Raw genomic sequence first — 21,159 nt, 5'->3', positions numbered from 1 at the left:
TAGATGTTAACTTTTCACACAAGTCGCTGTTTAATATAATGCTTCACGAGTGCTACAGAAGAAAGGAAAGGTGTGTAACACAAGAGCACACAGCCCAAGTTCCAATCATCTCGTGGTAGTCTTCCCAGGGGGCCCAGGAAGGACGAGCAGGTCAAGAGAGGGAAATGGGCTTCCAGTTGAGAAGAATCACATGTGTAATCAACTGAGACACAAGGGAGCTCTGGTTCAATCAAGTCAGTCCCCAGTTACTAACAAGATCCATCTCTAAATGTGCCTTTACGTTCAATTTGTAGGTAATTTAGAACAGGTACATATGACTCTTCATTAGCCATACTTTAGCGCAAGACAAGGTTGAAAGAGTTTAGAATGATTTAAAAGCTGTATTTTCAGCGAGTGGAGGTGATTATGATAGAGAATCTGTTGTTGGTAGAGGTTGGGTCAGTTGTTTCAGAGTGAGGGCAGATTGATTCATTTGACAATTCACATTGTCTTATCAAAATGGCAGGTTTATTCTAGAGCAGTGGTTCTCAACCTTCTGAATGCCCTGACCCTTTAATACAATTCCTCATGTTGTGGTGACCCCCACAACCATAAAATTATTTTCGTTGCTACTTCATAACTAATTTTGCTACCATTATGAATCAGTCGACCCCTGTGAAAGGGTTGTTTGACACCCCCCCACCCACCAAAGGGTTCGCAACCCACAGGTTGAGACCGCTGTTCCAGAGGATAAGCTATGCTCTTTGGCCTTTCCAAAGGCACACTCCACATTGAGAAATGCAGGGGCATGAGGTCAGAAAAAGAACAAAAATTATAATAAGGGAAGAGAAAGTAACACATATTGGCTATCTAACATATTTCAGGAACCCTGCGCCTAAGATCTTGGTAAACCCCATTCTAAAGAGGAGGATGGTGGGGCTCACTGCAAGTAAGCCATTTGCCTAAGATGACATGGACGTTAAGGGCGGAGCTAAGACAATGTAAGAAAATTCAAAGAACAAATCAATGAATCCATGGACAAATCCAAAACCAGTGACAAGCAGTTCCTGCATACAAGAAATCCAATATCATAAAAGACCATCAATTTCAAAAACACAAACGGAGCGAGTGAAACCAGCTCCCAGAATGATGGCTTGCCTAATCCTGCAGTCACATCTGAGAAGAATTTGCCCAGCAGCAGAGACGCTCACACTGTCCCGATCCAGTTTGTCCTTGAAGTAGATCGAAGCTGAGAGCCAAGCTGGGATTCCCACCACAGATGAGCCTCTGCCAACTTCTTCATTGTTGGAGAGTCCCTGGGTGGACATTGTTTGAGAGTCCCTGGGTGGACATTGTTAGAGAGTCCCTGGGTGGACATTGTTGGGGAGTCCCTGGATGGATGCTGAACCACAGTCACAGACGCCATTGATTAAGAGAACAGCGGTTCTCTAGTGAGAAAGAAGAGGATGAACACCGCCCTCTCCGTGACAATAACCTTCACTTGCTCCATGTTCAGCTTTTAAATCATTAAAAAATCTTTGAACCTTGTCTTACCCTAAAGGATGGCTACTTAGGAACCATCCACCCCTGCTCTGAATTACCTATGCACTGGCCGCAAAGGCTCACTCAAGGGTGGATCTTGCTAGGAAGGGAGGGTTGGTTGTCCTCCTCCAAAGTTCCCTTCTGTCTCAGAGACTTTACACAGGTGGTTCTTCTCGACTAGAAGGCCACTTCCCTCTCAGCTCTTCCACTTATCCCAGGAGCAGGGAAAAGTCCAACAGAACGGGTCATTATTAACAAAAAAAATGATGACTGCAAAGTTGATCTGTGGGAGGATTGGAAAACTATAGGAATTTATAAACACTTAACAAACAGTCCTGTTTTTCTTGTTTGCTTCTTTCCCCTAGGGCTTTGCAAATAAATCTCTGAAAAAGAAACAGAATTTACCTCATATTTAAGTAGCATTGATTAATCACATGATTATTGATCAATATCAAGACAACCTGGATGTAACCTTTCACCTGGTGTCCATTTGTGACAATAACTGTTAGAATAAACCATTGAACAAACAGGTGATGGCATTCAAGATATGCCCAATGTCTACAGAGTTCAATCAATACAAAATCGAATATAATCGTAACATGATATCATCTGATAGTTGTTCACGATTTCCTTTCTTCATCAGCAACTATCTGCTGAGTGCCTACCATATACAGGCATGAGCTGGATACTGAAGACACAAGGGTGAAGAGACCACAGCATCTTTCCCAGGAATTCCTACCTGTCAGAGAAGATGGGCCAGGCAAAAACAGTCGGGCATTCGAATTACGGTGTTGATGGGGAATATGTGAAGTGTCATGGGTTGCTAGAAAAACGGACTAATCTGTCTTGGAAGAAGTTCAAGCAGAAACTTTCTTGAAAGTGAAGCTGGTGAAACGCTTTCTCGTGTAATTTGAGCATATAATCAGGAGAGATCATTTCCTGGCAAGGACCTCATTCGTACTGCAGTAGGGGGTGAGTGTAAGAGGAAGGCTCTCAAGGAGGCGGATGGACAGTGGCCGGGACAATGGGCTCAAGCATAACAATGAGGAGGACGGTGCTGGACCAGGCGGTGTTTCGTTCTGTTGTACCTCGGGTTACTGTGAGTTGGAACGGACCAACGGGAGGCACTGAACACCATCACGATTTTCTTCATACCCACTCCTGCACTGACTGCACACATGAACTAGGAGCCTGTGGGCCAGATGAGCCACCCGAAGCCCAGGGTTTCCTGTGAGAACACTAGGAACCTGGCCAACACCTCTCTTCCCAACACCCTCTCCAATGCCGATGCCTCTATCTTCCCTTTCCATTAGTAGAAATCCAGAACAGGTGCCCAGGTGCTTCGTCGTGCCTGCACATCTGCCCAGAGGAGTAGCCATGGAGGAAGCCAGCTCCTCAGGGCAGCTGGATGGTAGAAGGAAGTGAAGGGCAAGGGCAGTGAGGTCCAGCTGCCCAGGGGCCACCCTGCCACTGTCCTCAGGGGATGGGCTGCCTCCTTAATTTGCAAAAGAGTTAGCTAGCAGGTTTTTTACTGGTAATATAAATATAGAATGTCAGCTAATGAGATGGTGGATTCGTGGGGAGTCATGATCTAGATCTTTTCAGGTTTTTGGTGTATGAATGGATTTTAGTAACTGAATTTTTGCAATTTCTTCATACTGACTCCTGAAGTAATGCTGTGAAGTTTTGCATGACTGATTCCGTTGGGGGTCTCTCTAAAACTCATTGCCATTGAGTCAGTGATGACTCAGAGACCACCCCCTACCCCCACCCCCACCCCCCGCAGGCTTCTGAGACTGTAACTGTTTGCGGGAGAAGAAAGCCCCGTCTTCATGGACTTAACAGGTAAATAGATAAAAAAGAAGGCCAGCAAAAGGAAGATTTAAAGCAGGGGCATCAAACTGGTGGCCTGCGGGCTGCATGCGGCCTCTGGGGTAATTTTTTTGTGGCACACAATGGTCTGAAATAAAATGAAAATAGAAAAATTGTTATGAACAAAATAGCCCTTAGGGGAGATTGAGGCAATACCATACACACAATTCCCTCGTTACATTTTATTTCAGAGCATCATGGGTCACAAAAAATTACCTCGGGGGCCACGTGCGGCCCTTGGACCACCAGTTCGACATCCTTGGTTTAAAGGCATGGCTTTCAATGTCATTGTGACCTTTCTCACTTGAGCTTCACTAAACTCCAAACTCACCATCATTGAATTGATTCTAACTGACAGTGACCATGTAGGACAGAGTTGAACCGCCTCTGTGTGTTTCCAAGCTTGTCAATCTTTACCAGAGCAGAACGCCTAATTTTATCCCATGTGCTCCACCATGTCACCGGCACTCCTTCAGCTGACATTCGAAGGTTAAAAATTTATTATATGACCTGGGTGAGGAAAAGCCAATCCTTCATTAAATCTTCGCAACTGTCTATCGGAAAAGTCAATGACAACCAACCTTGAGAAGCAGAATTATATTTTCTGTTAATAACAAAGCTTTATTTGCTATAATATGTCAGTGCCAGACATATCTTAAGTGAAACATGAGCAGTCTTCAGTATGGATTATAACTCAATATAAAGAAGACCAAAGCCCTCACAAATGAGCCAATAGATAACATCATGATAAATGGAGAAAAGATTGAAGTAGTCAAGGATTTCATTTTGCTTGGATCCACAATCAATGCTCATAGAGGAAGCAGACAAGAGATCAAATAACACGCTACATTGGGTGAATCTGCTGCACAAGACCTCGTGAAAGTGCTGAAAAGCGAGGGTGTTACTTTGGGGACTGAGGCGTGCCCGACCCCAGCCATGGTATTCTCAATTGCCTCATACACATGTGAAAGTTGGACATTAAATAAGAAAGATCAAAGAGAATTTCTGCATTTGAATTATGGTGTTAGTGAAAAATTCAAATTGAAAGTACCATGGACTGCCAAAAAAGAACAGATTAATCTGTCTTGGAAAAGGTACAGCCATCAGGCTCCTTAGAGGCAAGGGTGGCAAGACTTCATCTCAAACACTTTGACCATATTACCAGGAGAGACGAGTCCCTGGAGAAGGACCTCGTGCTTGGTCAAGAGGAGGGGAGACGCAAACAGGAAGGACTTTGACAAGATGCACTGACACAGGGGCTGCAGCGATGGTCACAGGTACAAGAACAATTGCAGGACTGGATGGTGCGTCCTCCGGTTGTACTTAGGGGTGCTATGAGTCCAAATCGAATCAACTAACAATCAACAACAACATTCATTTTGGGGATATAAAAAGAGCAGATTAGGCACAGCAATAAGCAAATACAAATGAGAGAAAGAGAGATGGCCTGTGGAGATCACCAAGAAACTAAGGAACGGAGAGACTGCAGAAGCTGAAACAAGGATTCCCTCTCCCCAGAGCAGGCAGAAAGACTTTAGAAAGCCTTACCCGTTAGTGATAGTGCTGGATTTGGACAGCCTGATTGACACTATGAGAGAATAAAGCTCCACTGGTTGAAGCCGCCCAGGTGTGGCGTTTTTGTAAGAGCAGCATTAGATAACTGAAATAAAGTCAGTGGGGGGAAAGGAACTGACCCTTTAACGGCCGCATGTGGAGGCAGTTAGCTGTACACAGTCACAGGGTTCTCATCCAAACACAGATGAGTCCGCCTCCTAGGTCCCCGTCTTTTAGTGATGAACTCTTTCAGCCTATTTTGGCTCAGCTCAGGGTTTCTCCTTGGATACAGAGTGAGAGGCCACCTCTTGGCTTTAAATAGAAAGTGGCTTGATGTTTAGGGCACTTGTGCCGATGTGTTCTTGGACTGCCCCTTAGAAACAGGTTGACACTTGGCTCCTTCCTCGTAAGGCCCCATGATTCCTCACATATAGAATCATAAAAAATTAGAGCTGAAAGAGCCTCTGAAATGAACAGAAACCCCTTATCAAAAACAAACAAACGAAGTCAGGGTTGGTTAGCTAGAAGAAACAGCTTTGCAATTTTAGAAGCACAGCTGAAAACAGGATCTTCCATCTAGGATTCTTGCCACTGCACTACCCTATTCGACATGGCAGTAACTCACTGTCGTGCTTGATGACTTTAACACTTCCTTCCATGCTTCGGTGAGCAAACTAAGGAGTAAGAGGGAACAGAGAGAGAGAGAGAGAGAGAAGAGGAGGGAGGGGGAGAGAGAGAAAGAGAGACAGAGATTCTGATTGAATTGGTTTCCTAGTCCTTAGATTTTAATTATAGATCTCAAATTTTTCATATGCAGCCTCAAAATTTCATGTGAAATCATTCTGGGCATCTCGGAACATCCTTGTCATTATTTTGCTTGCGGCATCAGTAACTCAAAATTAATTTTTCCTACACTAGCATTGCTTTTCCTCTAGAGAGAAATTACGCCAGTGCAGGAAGCTGCTCTGAAAGCTACTCTCAACATTAACCTGGGCGCGGGCGATGGAAACCAAGCTCCCATGTGGGGACCAGTGTGCAGACGTCACATGTGGCTGTGGGTTTGCAGTCTGATTAGGCTGGAAAAGTGGTTACAGGTAAAAGTAATTACTAAATTCAGGTGCTTGGATTATTACAAGGCTTTCTCTCTCTCTCTCTCTCCCTCTCCCCCCACCACCACCCTTAGTAGAGAAGCTCTGTGTGTTTATAATTTGTCAAACAAATTCAGCCTCCAGAGATTTCTGCTTCTGTGTGTTGGCTACTTCTGCTTTATAGAAGGTGCAGTGGCATGACCACCGCCTGCTCTTGGGCGTCTCTTCTTGGGGCCATGATGATGTGCTCTAGGAACAGTCTGTGAGAAGCTCTGGAAACCAGGCCCCAATGCCAGGACTGCAGTCTTGGGAGAGCTAGACTCCCAGGCCTTCACAAGAGCAATTGCTTTTATTTTCCAGGGCAATAGCATGAAAATGGATAATTCAGTATTAAGGAGCCAAGTTTCAGGTGCTCTGGTGTTAACTACACAAACAAGGAAGTCGTACCTTCACTCTCTTAAGCAATGGTGAGACCATTTGGTTATTTTTCCTCTACTCCCACCCCCAAAGAAGCAAACAATGGCAAATAGTCTCTTCCAGACACCTGCTCTGTCAACAAGTGCTATGAGCTGGAGACCAGCTACATGTGTGGAGGCATGACCAAATATGAGTTGTAGGTCAGAATCCTCTGCCTGGCATACCTGATTCTTGAATGCAGCACTAAATTCTTCTCTTGAACTCCTAAATATGCCAGGTGCTGGGCAGGAGAGCAAACAGATCAATCTCAGTTTCAGAATCTGGTGTCAGTTTGGGACTTGAGATGAGTAAGAGTGAAGGGGTGGAGTCTACTCTGTCAATCAGGTCATAGCCAATGAGGCTTCTGTGTGGGCATGGCCTTTCCCTAAGGATTCTGGGAATTCTGGCATTTCCTTCTTGGAAGTGGGAGACCCTTCTCTCTCTCTGCTGACTCCCTGGGAGACATTGCAGCTGACAAGACAGATGGAACTATGCCAGTGCCCTGAGCTGGAGAAGCCACATGGCCCTATCCTGATGCAGCCAGACTTCTGAAGCCGGAGAAGACACGTAGAGACTCCTGCCAACACTGAGAAGCTTACAATGCCACTGGATCCAAGGACTTTCTACCTGCTGGCCTGGGATCGTCTTGCATTTGGCATCATTGCATGTGTTTTGTGAGTCTGAAGAGGACTTTATAGACTGGTATCGGACATATGGGCTAATAACAGACTTATGGCCTTGGACTGGACTGGGTTGGGAAGCTTTCTCAATATCCAATTGCTGTTGTATAAAAACCTCTTTTTTCATACACATATGAGTCTCCCTGGATTTGTTTCTCTGGTCTACCGGGACTAACACACCTTCTATGGTTAATAAAAGTCTAAAGGGCATGGACAGATACATTACTGTTTTGAAGAATAGTTATTCCAGGAGGATAGTGGTCAATGAATTTGAGCTGGACACATGTTATTCATTGCTGTCAAGTCAACCGTGGATTCATAGAAATTACTTACACAAGAAAACATTGTGATACGCAGGGCTTTCATTGGCTGATTTTTAGGACATCAATTTCCAGGCCACTCCTGTCTTATTGTGGAAGCTCTGCTGAAACTCGTTCAATATCAACAGGAACAAGCAACCCTCCACTACAAGACCGACGGCAGCTGTACTTATGGTGCATTGACCAGGAAGCCAACCCAAGATTCATTCCCTCCAGAAAGATGAACTACCAGTGACCCACCACTGCCGCCCACATGGGTGGGGGCAAAGGCATTTGAAAGGAAGTGCCAGGGCCAGGAACTAGAAGACAGCATCTTGGGGTAGAAAACGGAGTGATTTCAATCTTCCTTAAAGCCAACATGACGTGGGAAAGTTTAATAGCAAACAAGGCAAACTGGTGATCAGAGAGCAGATTGTGAAAACCTCTCGCATGGCAGAAGAGGAGATCAGAATGGAGGTATTGCTTTACCCCAGCCTCCAACTAAATCAGTGAAGTGGGGCTGAAAAGAAGCAGATGAGATAGGGACAAATAGCAGGAGGTGATGAAGTCGATGGGGAGGATAAATGCGAGGGTGGGACTGATGACAACTTTCCAAGATCCTTTCGAAGAGTTCCGGAAGTACAAGCCGTATGTGTAGAGGCTGGGCCCCTCTGCCCACCCATGCTGAGTCTCAGGCCAGGCAGTCTCCCCTTCAACCCACCATGAATTCAATCCCCGACCCGCAGAGCGAGCTGCAGCACCAGGTCTCCGTTTCCCCTGCATGGGAATCCCAAAGCGTTATGACCACAAAGTCGGCCCCTCAGAACTTACCGTGAGCAGGTTAATCAAATCCATGTTGGGCTCTAAGCGATGAGAGGCACTCTGCAGGGAGACCAGTTCACTCAGGGTAACCGAGAGCTGGTGCATTTTCACAATGTTCACTTTGTTTTCCTCCATCCAGTCCGGGAAAATGACGTGGACGGCTATCAAGTCTTTCAAGTGAACTCCCAGGATGGGGATCTTGAAGCCATCGCAGTCGGCAAACGCCTTGCGGTAATTGCAGTAGTTGCCATTGGAGGAGACCAGCTCGGTCATTTCATTCCAATTCTGAGAACGGATACAAAAGAAGAGCTTTCACACCACCTGCCCTTGTGCCCACCCCCTGGTCCTGCAGTGTGTGGTGAGGAAATTCCTCAGCTGCGGAGAGAAGTCTCGGTCGCCCCTAAGTTGACGTGGGGCGGTATTAACCAGGAAAAGGTAAGTCAAAAAAGCACCTCGGCCCGCCTATGTGAGATGGATACACAGCCCACTATCAAATGAAAGTGCCCATGCCTCTGACTGCCCACTGGAGAGAAAACCAAACCAACCCCTGCCATTGGGTGCATGACGACTCAAAGCCACCCGGTGAGACAGGGTTGCACTGATCTTGTGACTTTCTGGGAGGTAACAGTTGATGGCAGTAGAAAGGCTCATCTTTCTGCCACAGAGCGGCTAGTGGTTTTGAACTGCAGACCTTGAGGACCTCAGCCCCAAGTGGAACCACTACACCACCAGGACTCCTACCGACTAAGGATAGAGGAGTGTTAAATGACATCATGTATAGCTAAGCATTTTGTAATTCATGGAAATATTACGGTCCACAAACCGAAGCATGTTTCCTATTAACATTCGCTCATTGTTCCAAGAAGACCACATGAAAGATGTTGCGCTCGTGCAAGTCTAAGTTGGCATTGACGCGATGGTGGTGAGTGCGACCCTGTCTACAAAGGAGCCCTGGTGGCACAGTGGTCAAGCACGTGGCTGCTAACCAAAAGGCCGGATGCTGGAATGCCCCCTTTCCCAAAGCAAGCTTGTAAATGGGAGCTGTCCCATCCACAGGGCCAAATGTATGATTTCCTACCATGGTCATCCCATCCCTCCGGCTTGTGACTGGCTCAGTAACATCACGTTAAGTCAATCCCTTCCTCTGGCAACTGCTGACGTTCATGGGCATGAGACTTGGAGTGCCTCTGCCTACTGCCACTGAGCCAATGCTGACTCATAAAACTCAGAACCTACTGCCATCGAGTCGTTGCTGACTCATAGCGACCCTATAGGACAGGGCAGACCTGCCCTGTGAGTTTCTGAGACTGTGACTGGTTACGGGGATAGAAAGCCCCTTCTTTCTCCCATGAATGGCTTGTGGTTGCCAACTGCTGACCTTTCCGGTTGCAGCCCGACCCGCAACCACTACACCTGAGGCTGCAAATCTGACCTGAGGCAGATAAGCCTCATTCTTTCTGCCCTGGGCTGCTCGTGGGTTTGAACTGCCTGCTGGGACTTATCCACCTGGCCCAGTAGGTCTTAAAAAGAAGGTTTTTAACTGCATGGATGGAAGGTAGAGATGAGGACATGAAAAGATGTTTTCCCGCCTCCCACTTTTATGGACAAAGAAACATGATATTTTCCAGTTCCTGCAGAGTAACTTCATCCGTAGAAAAGTCCGTCAAAGAAAAATAACCCCAAGGCACAACACTCCAAAGACGGCGAGGCAGCTGAGCCGGAGTGCTGAGCGCATGTGCCTAGACTTTCCGCTGCTTCTCCAGAGGGGAGATGATATTATTCCAGGTGTTTTCACCGCTTTTTTGATGAACATTTTTTTAAATACTTGATGAATGTTTTGTAACTTGCTGCTAAAAAGTGTCTTTACTGAGACAGACAAGTATTCTCTCTCACATAAAAAAAAAACCCTTTTCAAATGTATAAAATCCACCCCCCGCTTTTTTTTTCAATCAATAAGGGGAAAAACATTATTGTGGTCTGGAAATAAACCTGGCAGAAAACTAGTCTGGGAAATGATTTTTGTTTAATATTTATGGGTCTGTGTGTATTTTTTCCTGACAATTCAACTCTAAATCTCAGAATTTCTACTCAAGGTCGTGTCTTCCCCTTGCTTTGATTCTGTTCCTCTGTACACTCGGCACTGGGAAGAGAGCAGGTCTTGAATGGATGACTCCTTTCGAATCCCATGGAACTGGAACTCTTTGCGTCTTTTTTGCCCTATTACGGCTGTGTGTGTCGCTGTGCCTAACATAGCAACCCAAACACCAAACCCACTGCTACGAAGCGGATTCCAACTCACAGCCCCCCTGCAGGAGAGAGTACATTTGTCCTTCTGTGTTTCCAGGAGGGTGTAGTGAGTAAGAACTTGGTTCTGAACCAAAGAGTCTGTGGTTAGAACCCACACCAGCCATTCCACAGGCGAAAGATGTGGTCTAACACAGAACACCAAGCCAAACTCACTGCCATTGAGTCAATGTTGACTCACAGTGACCCACCGTGGGTTTCCGAGAGTCCAGTCTTTCTCCCGCATAGTAAATGTGAAATAAACAAGCGTGGAATATTTCTACTTGTGGTATGCCAACGCCTGTCAATGGTATGTTAGGTCATTCTTGTTGAGACACTTACATCTCTGACCTGGTTTTCCCAGGGGACTCAGCTGCTCAGGATGTGATCTTTCTACTTTGCCCCCTTCCTACCCACCTCCCACCTACCCACCCCCAGCCCCCACGTAATCAACCATTGGTCTTAGAGGAAAACTCTCCTACTCGCTGCGGAATGTATCGTGAGCACATCAAACGCGAACGATTCACAAATGAAGCTTAAGCTTGGGATCAGGACCCGTTCCACTGTACCTTCGTCACTTCGGAAGAAAGATGAGAATGGGTCTCTTTGAGGCGTGAAATGGAACTATGGCTTAGGCCGCCTACCACCGCCATCAGCGTGTTAAAGTTTTTGAGCTGAAGGAGTTTCTGCAATAAAAATGGGAACAGAAATCTGTTGTAAGCATTTGGGCTGCATTTTCACTTTCCTGTGAGTGCAAATTTTAACAAGGAGCTGAAAAATAACATGTATAGAAAATGGCGCAAAAGAAAAGATGGTTGAGGATAAACCACACGGCCTATGATGCTCGCATCGAAGAGAAGAATGCTGCAAGTGAGGACACCAATCAGTAAGCAATATGGAAATATCATATGTTATAGTTCTGTTGTTGTTTGTCAGGCATTATTGAATATTTTATCATGACTATTTTAAACTATTTCCTAGAACATAATCTAGTTTTTAAAAAAAATTTTATAATCTAAAAAAAAAAAAAAAAGAAAATGGCGCACAAGTGGAACCCATTAGAAAAATACAGCCGTTCTTTCATAGAAGAGCCAGGCAACCTGCAATGCTTCCAACTATTGCATTTTTCAAACCAACCTTCTCACCCGAACAGTCTGATTTGTCCATTTGACACTGAATGGGTTGCTTGAACATCTGATACCATTTTATTGTGAATACCAAATTTCCCTCGTGTTTTTCTTGAGAGAGAAAATGAACGCCGAGTGTCCTTGTGGACCTTCCGTTCTGATTGCCAGACATACCTTTGCAACATTGATAAACTTTGTGATGACCTCTGCCCTCTGCTGGGGTGTGGGCTTGCTAAGAACCATCAACTGGACCCACTTCGAGATTCCATTAAATAAAGCAATAGATCTCTCCAAGGTTGGATTGTTGTCTAGGCAGCCGTGGATGACATAACTTTGGTAATCGGTGAACTAGTCAAGGAAGAGTCAGAGATTCTCAATTATCACAGAGCATGGCACAGGCAGAACTTAGAATGCTACATGGACGACGGGAGATACAGGTTCCATCATTTCACATTCCAGTGGCATCCTGTATCTTTCAATGTGGTATTTTGGTTTACTGTATACACCCTCCCCCACCCCACCTGCCCCATGCAGTCTTGCATATCACAGTGTTGGTGGATGGAGGAAGGGACCAGAGTGGGTACAGTCCAATAAATCCAAAATCTACTGTCTCACAACATCCACTTGGGCCATTTGTTAAACCCTGGATTCCCAGGGCCACCTCAGAAGCTAAAGGATCAGAGAAAGAAGCTAAGAGGACCCATCTCCATTTGTAAGCCTTTTCTAGGGAGTTGAATAATCGGGCAAATCTGAGAAACAATGCGGAACCACGAAGAACAGAAAGCGGCCATAATAACGAATCGGATGTAGGGTCATGGTGCGCATCGTTTTCAAGGAAGAAAAACGAGATGAGCTAAATGGCACTTGATGGAGGCAGCTGTTCAGACAGAGAAACACTTTCAAGACCAGCCTGACCATCATCTAAAACATAAGAGCCCACTGATAATGTAAACAGTGCAAGGGATTCCCTTCCATAAGCTCCCTGCAGAGAATTTGCAATGCCCTCTCCGAGGAGGATTGCTTAGGGATATACTCGGTATTTCAAAGACATGGTTCCAAACAGATGCTCGTGTTTGCAAGCAAGAGTGTCGTCCATTTCTTGGCACCTGGAACAAAGAAAAGGAGTCAGAGCTGTGCAGGTTGGTGGGACCAAGAAGAACAGCTGGCTGACTGTGGACCAGTGTGGAGCCACACGACAGCAAGCAAGTATGGTGGCGGTGACCAGGAAGAGATGGGTCTGCAGGAAGGAACGAAATGTCCAGGCGGAAGGAAGCCTCTCAAGTTGGGTAGAAAATGAGAAATTTGATTCAGGGTCTCCGTTCTTAGGAGAGAAAACCAAAAGAAACAAGGCCGTGTCGAGACTCTCCTCCGAGTCCACAATTCCCGTTTTCAACCTACACCCAGGAGCAGGCATTTATCCAAACCCCAGCCTACATAATTCTTCCCAGATATGACGGTGCAGAGCAAAACACGCTCGCCCGAGAGACGGCAGTGGAGTGAAATAAACCTTGCATGGTTTCATCTCCACCGAGTATTTCGAAGCTCGTGCTTTCCGACTATGAAAGGAGACATTGAATATAGTGACCGGAATATAGCTCCTGAGCCATAAAAGAAAGACGGGATAATATTTATTTTTGGTTAGAGGGAATTGTTCCTATGAATTGAGGGCACTTTTCCAGTGGAGCACAGTGACAGAGGCTGCCAACACTTCAGAGTACAAAAACGCAGCTCTTGGGAAAGTTGGCGTGGGGCTTATTATCCTTGGAAGAATAAATGTCGAGTTTCTTACTGAGATCCTTCTAAAAGATTTATGTTCCAGAAAAGTGAGGTGCTCAGCCAATTCAATGGGCTCCAGACGGTCGAAGAGCAGACAGGCTTTGCCCTTCTTGCACACCTTCTTCCTCTGCGTGACTCTCCTCATCCAGTCATAGGAAGGGCTGGAAGAGAAGAGCGAGGCGGTCAGTGTGCAGAAAGCCCACTTCACTGGGAGCTAGTCACCTGTTGCCTCGTGGCTTGCTTCCAGGGGCCTATGAAAAAGGCACGCCCTGTCCTTTATGGTTGAAGAGAACACCACGGCCCCGTGACCCACAGAACATGCACTTTGCATTGGATTTCCTGACAAAGTGGGTTTACCCTGATCCATCCAGAAGGTCCACCTAGATCTTCCTAGTAATCAGCAAGGTCTGAATCGGAAAGGGGGAGGCATGTGACAGTTTATCAGCACGTAGATGGTGAGTTCAGGAATAATGGATCCAACAGGAGCTGTGGTTCCATAGGGCAGCGTCGTATGAGTGATCTGGATCTTACTATCAGAGATTCTGACTTCTTAGCAGTCAATCTGAATAATCTGTATGTTTAACTAATATCCTCCAAGCATGATCCTGTTGATCACTCTTGAAGAACTATTCTAGGAAAATAGAACAGACAATGAATGCCTGGGTCACAAGAATCTATTTTAAAGAACAAGATGAATATCCGGTTTTCAACCGGTGTAGTTAGCAGGTTGATACAAAACCCTAAGTCAAATTTGCACCGGGCTCCCATTTGCTGAGTGACAAGTTCTTGGAACCATCTGTAGAGTCTCAGGCCAACCTCAAAAGTGCCTTGGTTCAGGACTTCGCAGACGTCAGTGTGTCTGTGAATCTCCTGGGCATTTTTATTAAATACAGATTTCCACTCAGCAGGGTTAGGGTGGGGCCCAACATTGCGTAGTTCAAATCAGCTCCAAAGAGAGGCCCAAGTTGCTGATCTCTACATCGCTCTCTCTTGGGCTTTTACATACTGGCCTGTGGATTTCTTGGATGCTCACAACAACCCACGAGAAAGGTGTTATTCTTATTTTATAGCCCGACACTGAATCTTGGAGAGGTGATCTGTGTCCCTTGTGGCTGTGCCCAACCTCTAAAGAATTTCCTCAAAGCAGCAAAGCTAAAATGGGCAGTGGTGTGGACTAGGATCCAGTGAGGCCACCAGCCTTCTCTGCTAAAAGGAATGAACCCATCAGGCTTGAAAGAGGCTTGTGCCACTCTTACATGCTGGATATATCGATGAGGCCGATGTGTTTTTCATATCCTAGTTGACTCGCTACTTCCTGGAACTCCTCGGTCATGCGAATCAAACCAAGATCCAAATTAAACTCCGCAGGAAACTTCAGAATCCAGTACCTGAAAGGCAACAATATTTCTGAAAGGTGGACTTCTATGAAAACTTTTTATTAGATCCAATCCAACAGTCCACCTCCAAATAGCAAGCTCACTCCTTCCCTGTCCATCACAGTGGGCCCCCCTCTCCCCTCGTGGAATCAAGGAAGAAGATGTTCCACCTCCACCCAAGCCTTTCTTTCTGACTCTCACTGAAACCACCTAGGAGAGGAAGCCCTTCCTTCAATTCCTGGCAAGAAAGTGAGACTGTGTGTGGTGAGCAGGTCGAAGAAAGTGAATCCACCCTTCTTGAGAGCTGATTTCGCTCCCTCATCCAGTGTCTCTCTGCTTGACCTCAAGCCCTTAGGAAAAATCATTCTACCCCCAGGAACAGAGTTAATAAAAAGAGGATCTGAGTTGCTATTATCTTCAAACAGGGTCTGCTGCTTGGGGGTAAGGGAGTTGTCAACAATCTCAGAACCTGAAACCACAAAGCCATCAATGAAAATTATAAGTATATTTACCTCATGAAGTAGCAGATCTTTAATCGAAATTCATTGCAGCTTTCTCCACTCGCATTTTGATACGTGCTCTGGTTAAAGAAAAGATTCTTGCACCTTGCTTTCCGTAACACCCACCTGAAACTGTCTTACCAATTAGATGACTTCCTACTAAAGGGTCATACTGGAGACTTGGGGGCTAGGTGGGCACTCACATGGAGGGAGGAATAGAGTCTGATCGCTTCAAAGCTGAATAAGCAAAATCTAATTTATCGTTGCTCTGGGACGTACTCTTTGTCTGGAAGAGAGGGTGCTGAAAACCCTAGTTTAATCATCCTGAGTACCTACAACTATGAAAGACAACTGTACTTACAAACATCCTGCCAACTCTAGATAATTCAAACTGATGGCCCGCCACGAGCACTGTGCTAGCCCTGACCCTCGGGTTGTACAATGGGAAGAGAATTGAATGTAAGATGAATAGCCTCTTAAGCACATTAATTTCTTCAGAAGTGGAAAATGCCATTTCCAGAGACATGAGTACACAGATTGTGTTGTAATGTGGTCTCAAGTCAAATCATTCATCATCTTTTAAATAAATATGTAATGAGCTTCTGCTCTATGCCAGGCACTGTGGCTGTTCCGTGAACAGGGAATTCAAAGTGTTATGGATTGAATTGTGTCCCCCAAAAGACACACCGAACTCCCTAACCTCTATCACCTATCTGTCAATGTGACTTCTTGTGAGAAAATAGGGTCTTTCTCCTCTGTAGATGTCATCAGTCAAGTGAGTGGAGTGGAGTGAGTTCTGATCCTACAGAACTGAGCAGACTCTGAGATAGGATCACACACAATGAGAAGACACCACGGAAGGATTCAGCTGTAAGACAAGGAGCACCAGGGTATCTCCAGGACTGCCAAAAATTGGAAGAGAAATTGAATTTTACCCTAGAATGAACCGCCAGTGGCCTGAATTAAGACTTCTGGTTTCCAGAAATGTGAGACAACACATTCCCGGTTGGTTGGCTGGTTGGTTTTCTAAGCCTTCGGCTTTGTGGTATTTTGTTACGCAGCCTCGAGACACAAAGGTAGTATATTTTAAAGAAATGTCAAATCACAGGGAATAAAATCTGTACTTCTGTACAATCTGTTCAAGCGGCCTCTTTTGCTTGTGTTTTCAGGCTCAAAGGACATACACACCGTAGGTGAGATCGTGGTATTAGGTGTATTCCTTACAGAATAGGTAGCCTCTAACCAACTCAATCCTGCCCAAGCTTCCCTGTGTCTGCCTTCCACAGTGGATTGCCATGAAGCCCAAGCCCTTTCTCCCTCAGGGTCAAAGTCGCTTTGCGGCTTTGAGACAGGGCTGCAGAGAGAAGCTGCGTGGGAAGGAAGCTTGACATGAACAGTTGGAGTGCCACTTGGCCCAGGCAGCAGTGGTAGGCCCTGGGAACTCTCAGTGGAGTCTCCCTCGAGCAGGCTCCCTGTGTCCTGTGCACCCCAGATTGCCCTCAGGGGCCCTGGGCCTGGGGAAAGTGGAGAACAGAGAAGCTGACCTTAGAAGTTCCGTGACATACTCAGATTTGGGGAGGAAAAGGTCCTTCTACATGCGAGAGCATTGCCCTAGTTTCCATCATTCGGCTTTAAAACTCCATCAGGACTGCCTTATAGACAAAAGTGATAGACTTACAGAATTTGTTATTTTGGAATGTTGTTTCCAACTATATTTTCGTGTGTTTTAATGTCAGAGGAAATAAAAAAACTAATCTCAGTCAAGAGATTATAGTGCACCAGGCAGTATGTTCATTGTGTCTCGCCAGCATGGAAGATATGAAACTTGGATGGTGTTTGTGCCGGAGTCATGATATCTTGTTTGGGCTGGCACTTCCATTTAACTGGTAGCCCATCATTTGGCCATCCTAGAAGGAATAAGTTAGGTCTTATTGAATCGGCCTTACATATTCTCATCGAATATAGTGAAACTCATGAGACTCAGGACTGACAGGCCGGCCTTGCTCTTCTGGGTCTCACAAGTTTCCACCTTTGGCAGGGAAGAGTCCTACCACTTCCCTACCACCCTCAATTAGTAAACATTTGCATTGTCTTGCTCTGACAGGTTTCCTCCTTATACGGGTTCCAGCTTCTGCAGGGTTTGGTGTCACAGCAGAAAGGTAGAAGAGGAAAGGTGTTAGGAAAGGCCTGCCTATAGCTACTGCCCCATGTGACATATCAGCGGCTCCTTTCAAGTGGAGTCAAAACACCCAGATGAATGGGCCTATCATACAGACATTTTGTCTAGACGGCACCATACTCATATATTCACAAAACAGATGGATCAAACTGATGTTATGCATCTTATTACTTACTTGCTTTGGACAGATACTCTAAATCCCAAACTCTATTTATCATATTCAAAATCACACAGTCGTTAAAAAGATATATGCAGAGAAGTTTTTCTGCCAATTCAGTGGATGATAAATACCATCGGTGCATCAGTAGAACTATTCTTGGCAAACAACTGCTGTTTAGCTCTCCGTTGTCATCTGTTTAAAAAAAAGATAAAGAATGAGGAGACAGTAGAATTACTCTTCCCTTTTCACTAAGCCAGTGTAGAAACAAGAGCATCCCAGATTTCTCATCGGCCCCAGGACATTTTCCCACCTTTTACTTGTGGCTGATATTGCCTTGCCCGTGACAGTGAGCCCTGGCATCAGGCTGCTGTGTGTCAGAAGGGATTCAGTGAGAGTGGGGCTCTTTGTTGGTCTCTTTTCTTCCCATTCTTTAGGTTTCGACATGCCAGATTTAGCAGATAAACAAACAAGATGCAAGGCTAAGTGTAAATTTCTGGTAAACAACATGTTTCAAAACTGTAAGTATGTCTCGTTCCTTATTTTAGACATACTTATTTATACTAGAAATATAGTCGTTGTTTACCGGGAACTCAAAATTAACTGATCATCTTATATTTGTATCTCCAATCCTGTGCAGATTTAACTCGGATTCCTGTAGCGGTTAATTCAACAAACCACTCCTTTATGACTACTTGGGCAAGGAATTTTCTTACATACTGACGTGGGTCCAGAAATAACAGCATACAAAGGATACACTTGTAGAATCTAAAATCTGGTAGGAGATAAAATCCATGCATGCAAATATCGAATGCAGTTGATCATGCTACCGCTGTAGCATGGATCATAAATTGATGGCATTCACGGCAACAAGGGCTATGGGAGCATGGAGAAGACAAGGAGCCTTGCAACAGGGATACTGGGAATGGTCTTCTGAAGAAAATGACATGTCAGATAAGCCCCAACTCTTACTTTCAATGGAAGAAATATAGCAAAAGGAGGAAGGTTCAAAGGTGCTGGGCATCCTTAAGAAACATTATTAAGTGGACAATTTGGCTAGGACATGAGCTGTGGTCAGTAAAGAGGAACAAATACTGGAGAGACAGGTTGGGGTCACATAAAAAGGTCTTAAATACTAGGATGCAGCAGTTGAACTCTGTTCCACAAGCAACACATGCATCTGAATGGAGACATGGTGATAGCACCCTGGGCGCAAAGAAGAGGCTCCTACCAAACATCTCAATGCAAGTGCTCAGCAGCTCGTCCAGTGTGGCTGCTTTCCCAAGTCCGCTCGACCCCATGGTTGTTTAGCCGTTGTCAAAAAACGATGCACATTTTCAGCAGCAAAGAGACCATCTCTAGGTTCATGCAAGCCGGTGGTGTTGGGTGGTCTCTGATCTTAGTTGTACTTCAAGAAGAAACAAGGGAAAAGACAGTTATCCGCTGCATCTCAGACCCCACTACAGCAGCACTTTTATACCTGCAAGAAAAGACGACTTCCGTTTATCGTTCAAAGCAACTAAGGTTACAGTAACCACCATGGTGACCAAAGGCCGCTAGACTGTCCCTTAGCACATTTTGTGCTAAGTCCAGAGATGACCCCGGTTAAATTTTTGCGGCTGAATTTTTTAATGCTTTCAATATTTTATTGTATTTGCTGCTGGATTTTAGTATGTCTTCCATTTTGAGTGGAGTCATTCAAACCTATAAGTGTTATGTGATTTGATACTTTTACTATTAGAAATACATTAATATATTTACATTTAAGCATTTATCTTGAAGCAAAGCCCCTTTGAGATAAATATTTAAATGTAAATATATTCATATGTATTCTCTTCAAAGGTCATATAAACTTAGACAACCATAAAAATTCTGTATGCCTCATTTCTTTAATAGTAGCATTAATAAGAAAAGTATTAATAATAATTAAGATCATGCTTTAGGAATCATGCCAAGTGATCGAGATATATATATATATATAGAGAGAGAGAGAGAGAGGGAAAATGTGTGTATATTTATTTAGACTTTCACAACAATGCTAGGAGATGGTCATTATTATTCCTTATTTACAGATGAGGTCCTGGAATCAAAGAGTTTCAGCTACTTGTTCAACAGCAGATAATTGTGAAGGGCCAGAATCAGGACTCCTTTCTGAAATAAAGTCTGGGCTCCCTTGCATTTCTCCCCTAGGTATAGATATTACGAGATGTTACATAATTATGGTCCCAAGCCAGTGTGAAGCGTCTCACACCTTTATACCATCTCACAGAGAGACTATGAGCCAGATTATCTATCATAAATTACTACCACATATGCAGGCAAAAGCTGCCCAGTGAACATGGAAGACAAGTTGATGCTTTCGAATTGTGGTTTTGACAGGCTGCCCAAAGATGGAATGAGTCAGTCGTAGAAGAAATACCACCAGCGTGTAGGCTTCGCTTGCTTGCTTTGGACATGTCATCGGGGAAACCAAGTGCTAGAAAACTTGGCAGCATCATAGCCGGTGAAGTCCATGTCCGTGAAAATGAAGAACCCCACCCAGCCCGATGTGGCGTGACTCCATAGCCAAAGCATTGGCCTCCAACATGAGAGCACTGTTTGACTCCGCGCAGAATGAGGCCGAGCTTTATTGTGTTACCCAAAAGGTCGCCCCGAGTTGGAGCCGATATGATGGCAACTACCATCATCACAAAGAAAGAAAATATGTCCCATTTACCAACACTGTCATGGGGAAAGTGTGACTGGACACAACTTCATATAGTTGCATACAATGAAAACGTCCCCATTCAGAACACATCATCCTTTCATGTCACAGAGCAGCCCTCAGTGCCACGTTCATACAGGGCTTGTTTGAAAAAATAAAGAAGTCATCATGATGTAAGAGATCATCGTGAGTAATTCTGAGACGTGTCATAGCTAGATATAGCCAAGGCTAATGTCTAGTCGACTTTCAGGCTCTAGTTGTTGAGCTAGTGATCACGGAGCACGTGTGGAGGCTACAAGTAAAGGCTGCCACAAAGAACAAGACATTGGCCCAGGCCTGGCTTCAAGGGGTTCACATCAACTGGGGAATACAGGTGTATGAATGAAGAGGCAAAGAGCTAACGTTCGGATGTGTGGTTGTACCACTGAAGAGTTCCTTTTGAATGTATCTGTTCACCAAGCAGAGAACTTTGGAGGTAACATGTTTTCTATCTTGAGTATTGCTGTTCCCTAGTCTATTATAGAACGTACCACTCTTAGAGCAAAGAGAAAGGACTATTTTACCTTGTGCAATAAAAAAAAACACAACAAAAGTGCAGGGCCGGTGAGTGATCTCCTACTTCCAATGCTAAATGATTTGTGAAAGGGGAATACAAAAATCATCTGGGTGAACCCGCTTACATCTCTTAATAAAGTCACCTTATCCAGGAGGCCATCGTATTTAAAATACCAACCTCCCTCCCCCTACTCCCACCTTTCCCCCGTG

General features: G+C 45.0%; 1 protein-coding gene across 2 annotated transcripts in view; it reads right to left on the bottom strand.

The window, feature by feature from the left end:
* The window catches only part of RASGRP3 (RAS guanyl releasing protein 3), a 91,419-nt gene that overhangs the window by 34,483 nt on the left and 35,777 nt on the right, over positions 1-21,159 (bottom strand). For both annotated transcript variants that reach the window (XM_075535384.1, XM_075535385.1), the window contains exons 3-10: positions 18,922-19,098; positions 17,783-17,885; positions 15,367-15,429; positions 14,735-14,866; positions 13,492-13,639; positions 11,877-12,050; positions 11,145-11,261; positions 8,302-8,577 (exon numbers count right to left, since the gene is read on the bottom strand). In XM_075535384.1, the coding sequence (XP_075391499.1) occupies positions 8,302-8,577; positions 11,145-11,261; positions 11,877-12,050; positions 13,492-13,639; positions 14,735-14,866; positions 15,367-15,429; positions 17,783-17,885; positions 18,922-18,991 (1,083 nt within the window). In that variant the 5' untranslated portion in view covers positions 18,992-19,098. The remainder of the gene's footprint in view (positions 1-8,301; positions 8,578-11,144; positions 11,262-11,876; positions 12,051-13,491; positions 13,640-14,734; positions 14,867-15,366; positions 15,430-17,782; positions 17,886-18,921; positions 19,099-21,159) is intronic.

This window comes from Tenrec ecaudatus, chromosome 17 (genome assembly GCF_050624435.1).
Source record: "Tenrec ecaudatus isolate mTenEca1 chromosome 17, mTenEca1.hap1, whole genome shotgun sequence".
Lineage (NCBI taxonomy): Eukaryota > Metazoa > Chordata > Mammalia > Afrosoricida > Tenrecidae > Tenrec > Tenrec ecaudatus.
Note: the sequence above shows the minus strand (reverse complement) of the source record. Positions and strands in the feature narration are given on the sequence as shown.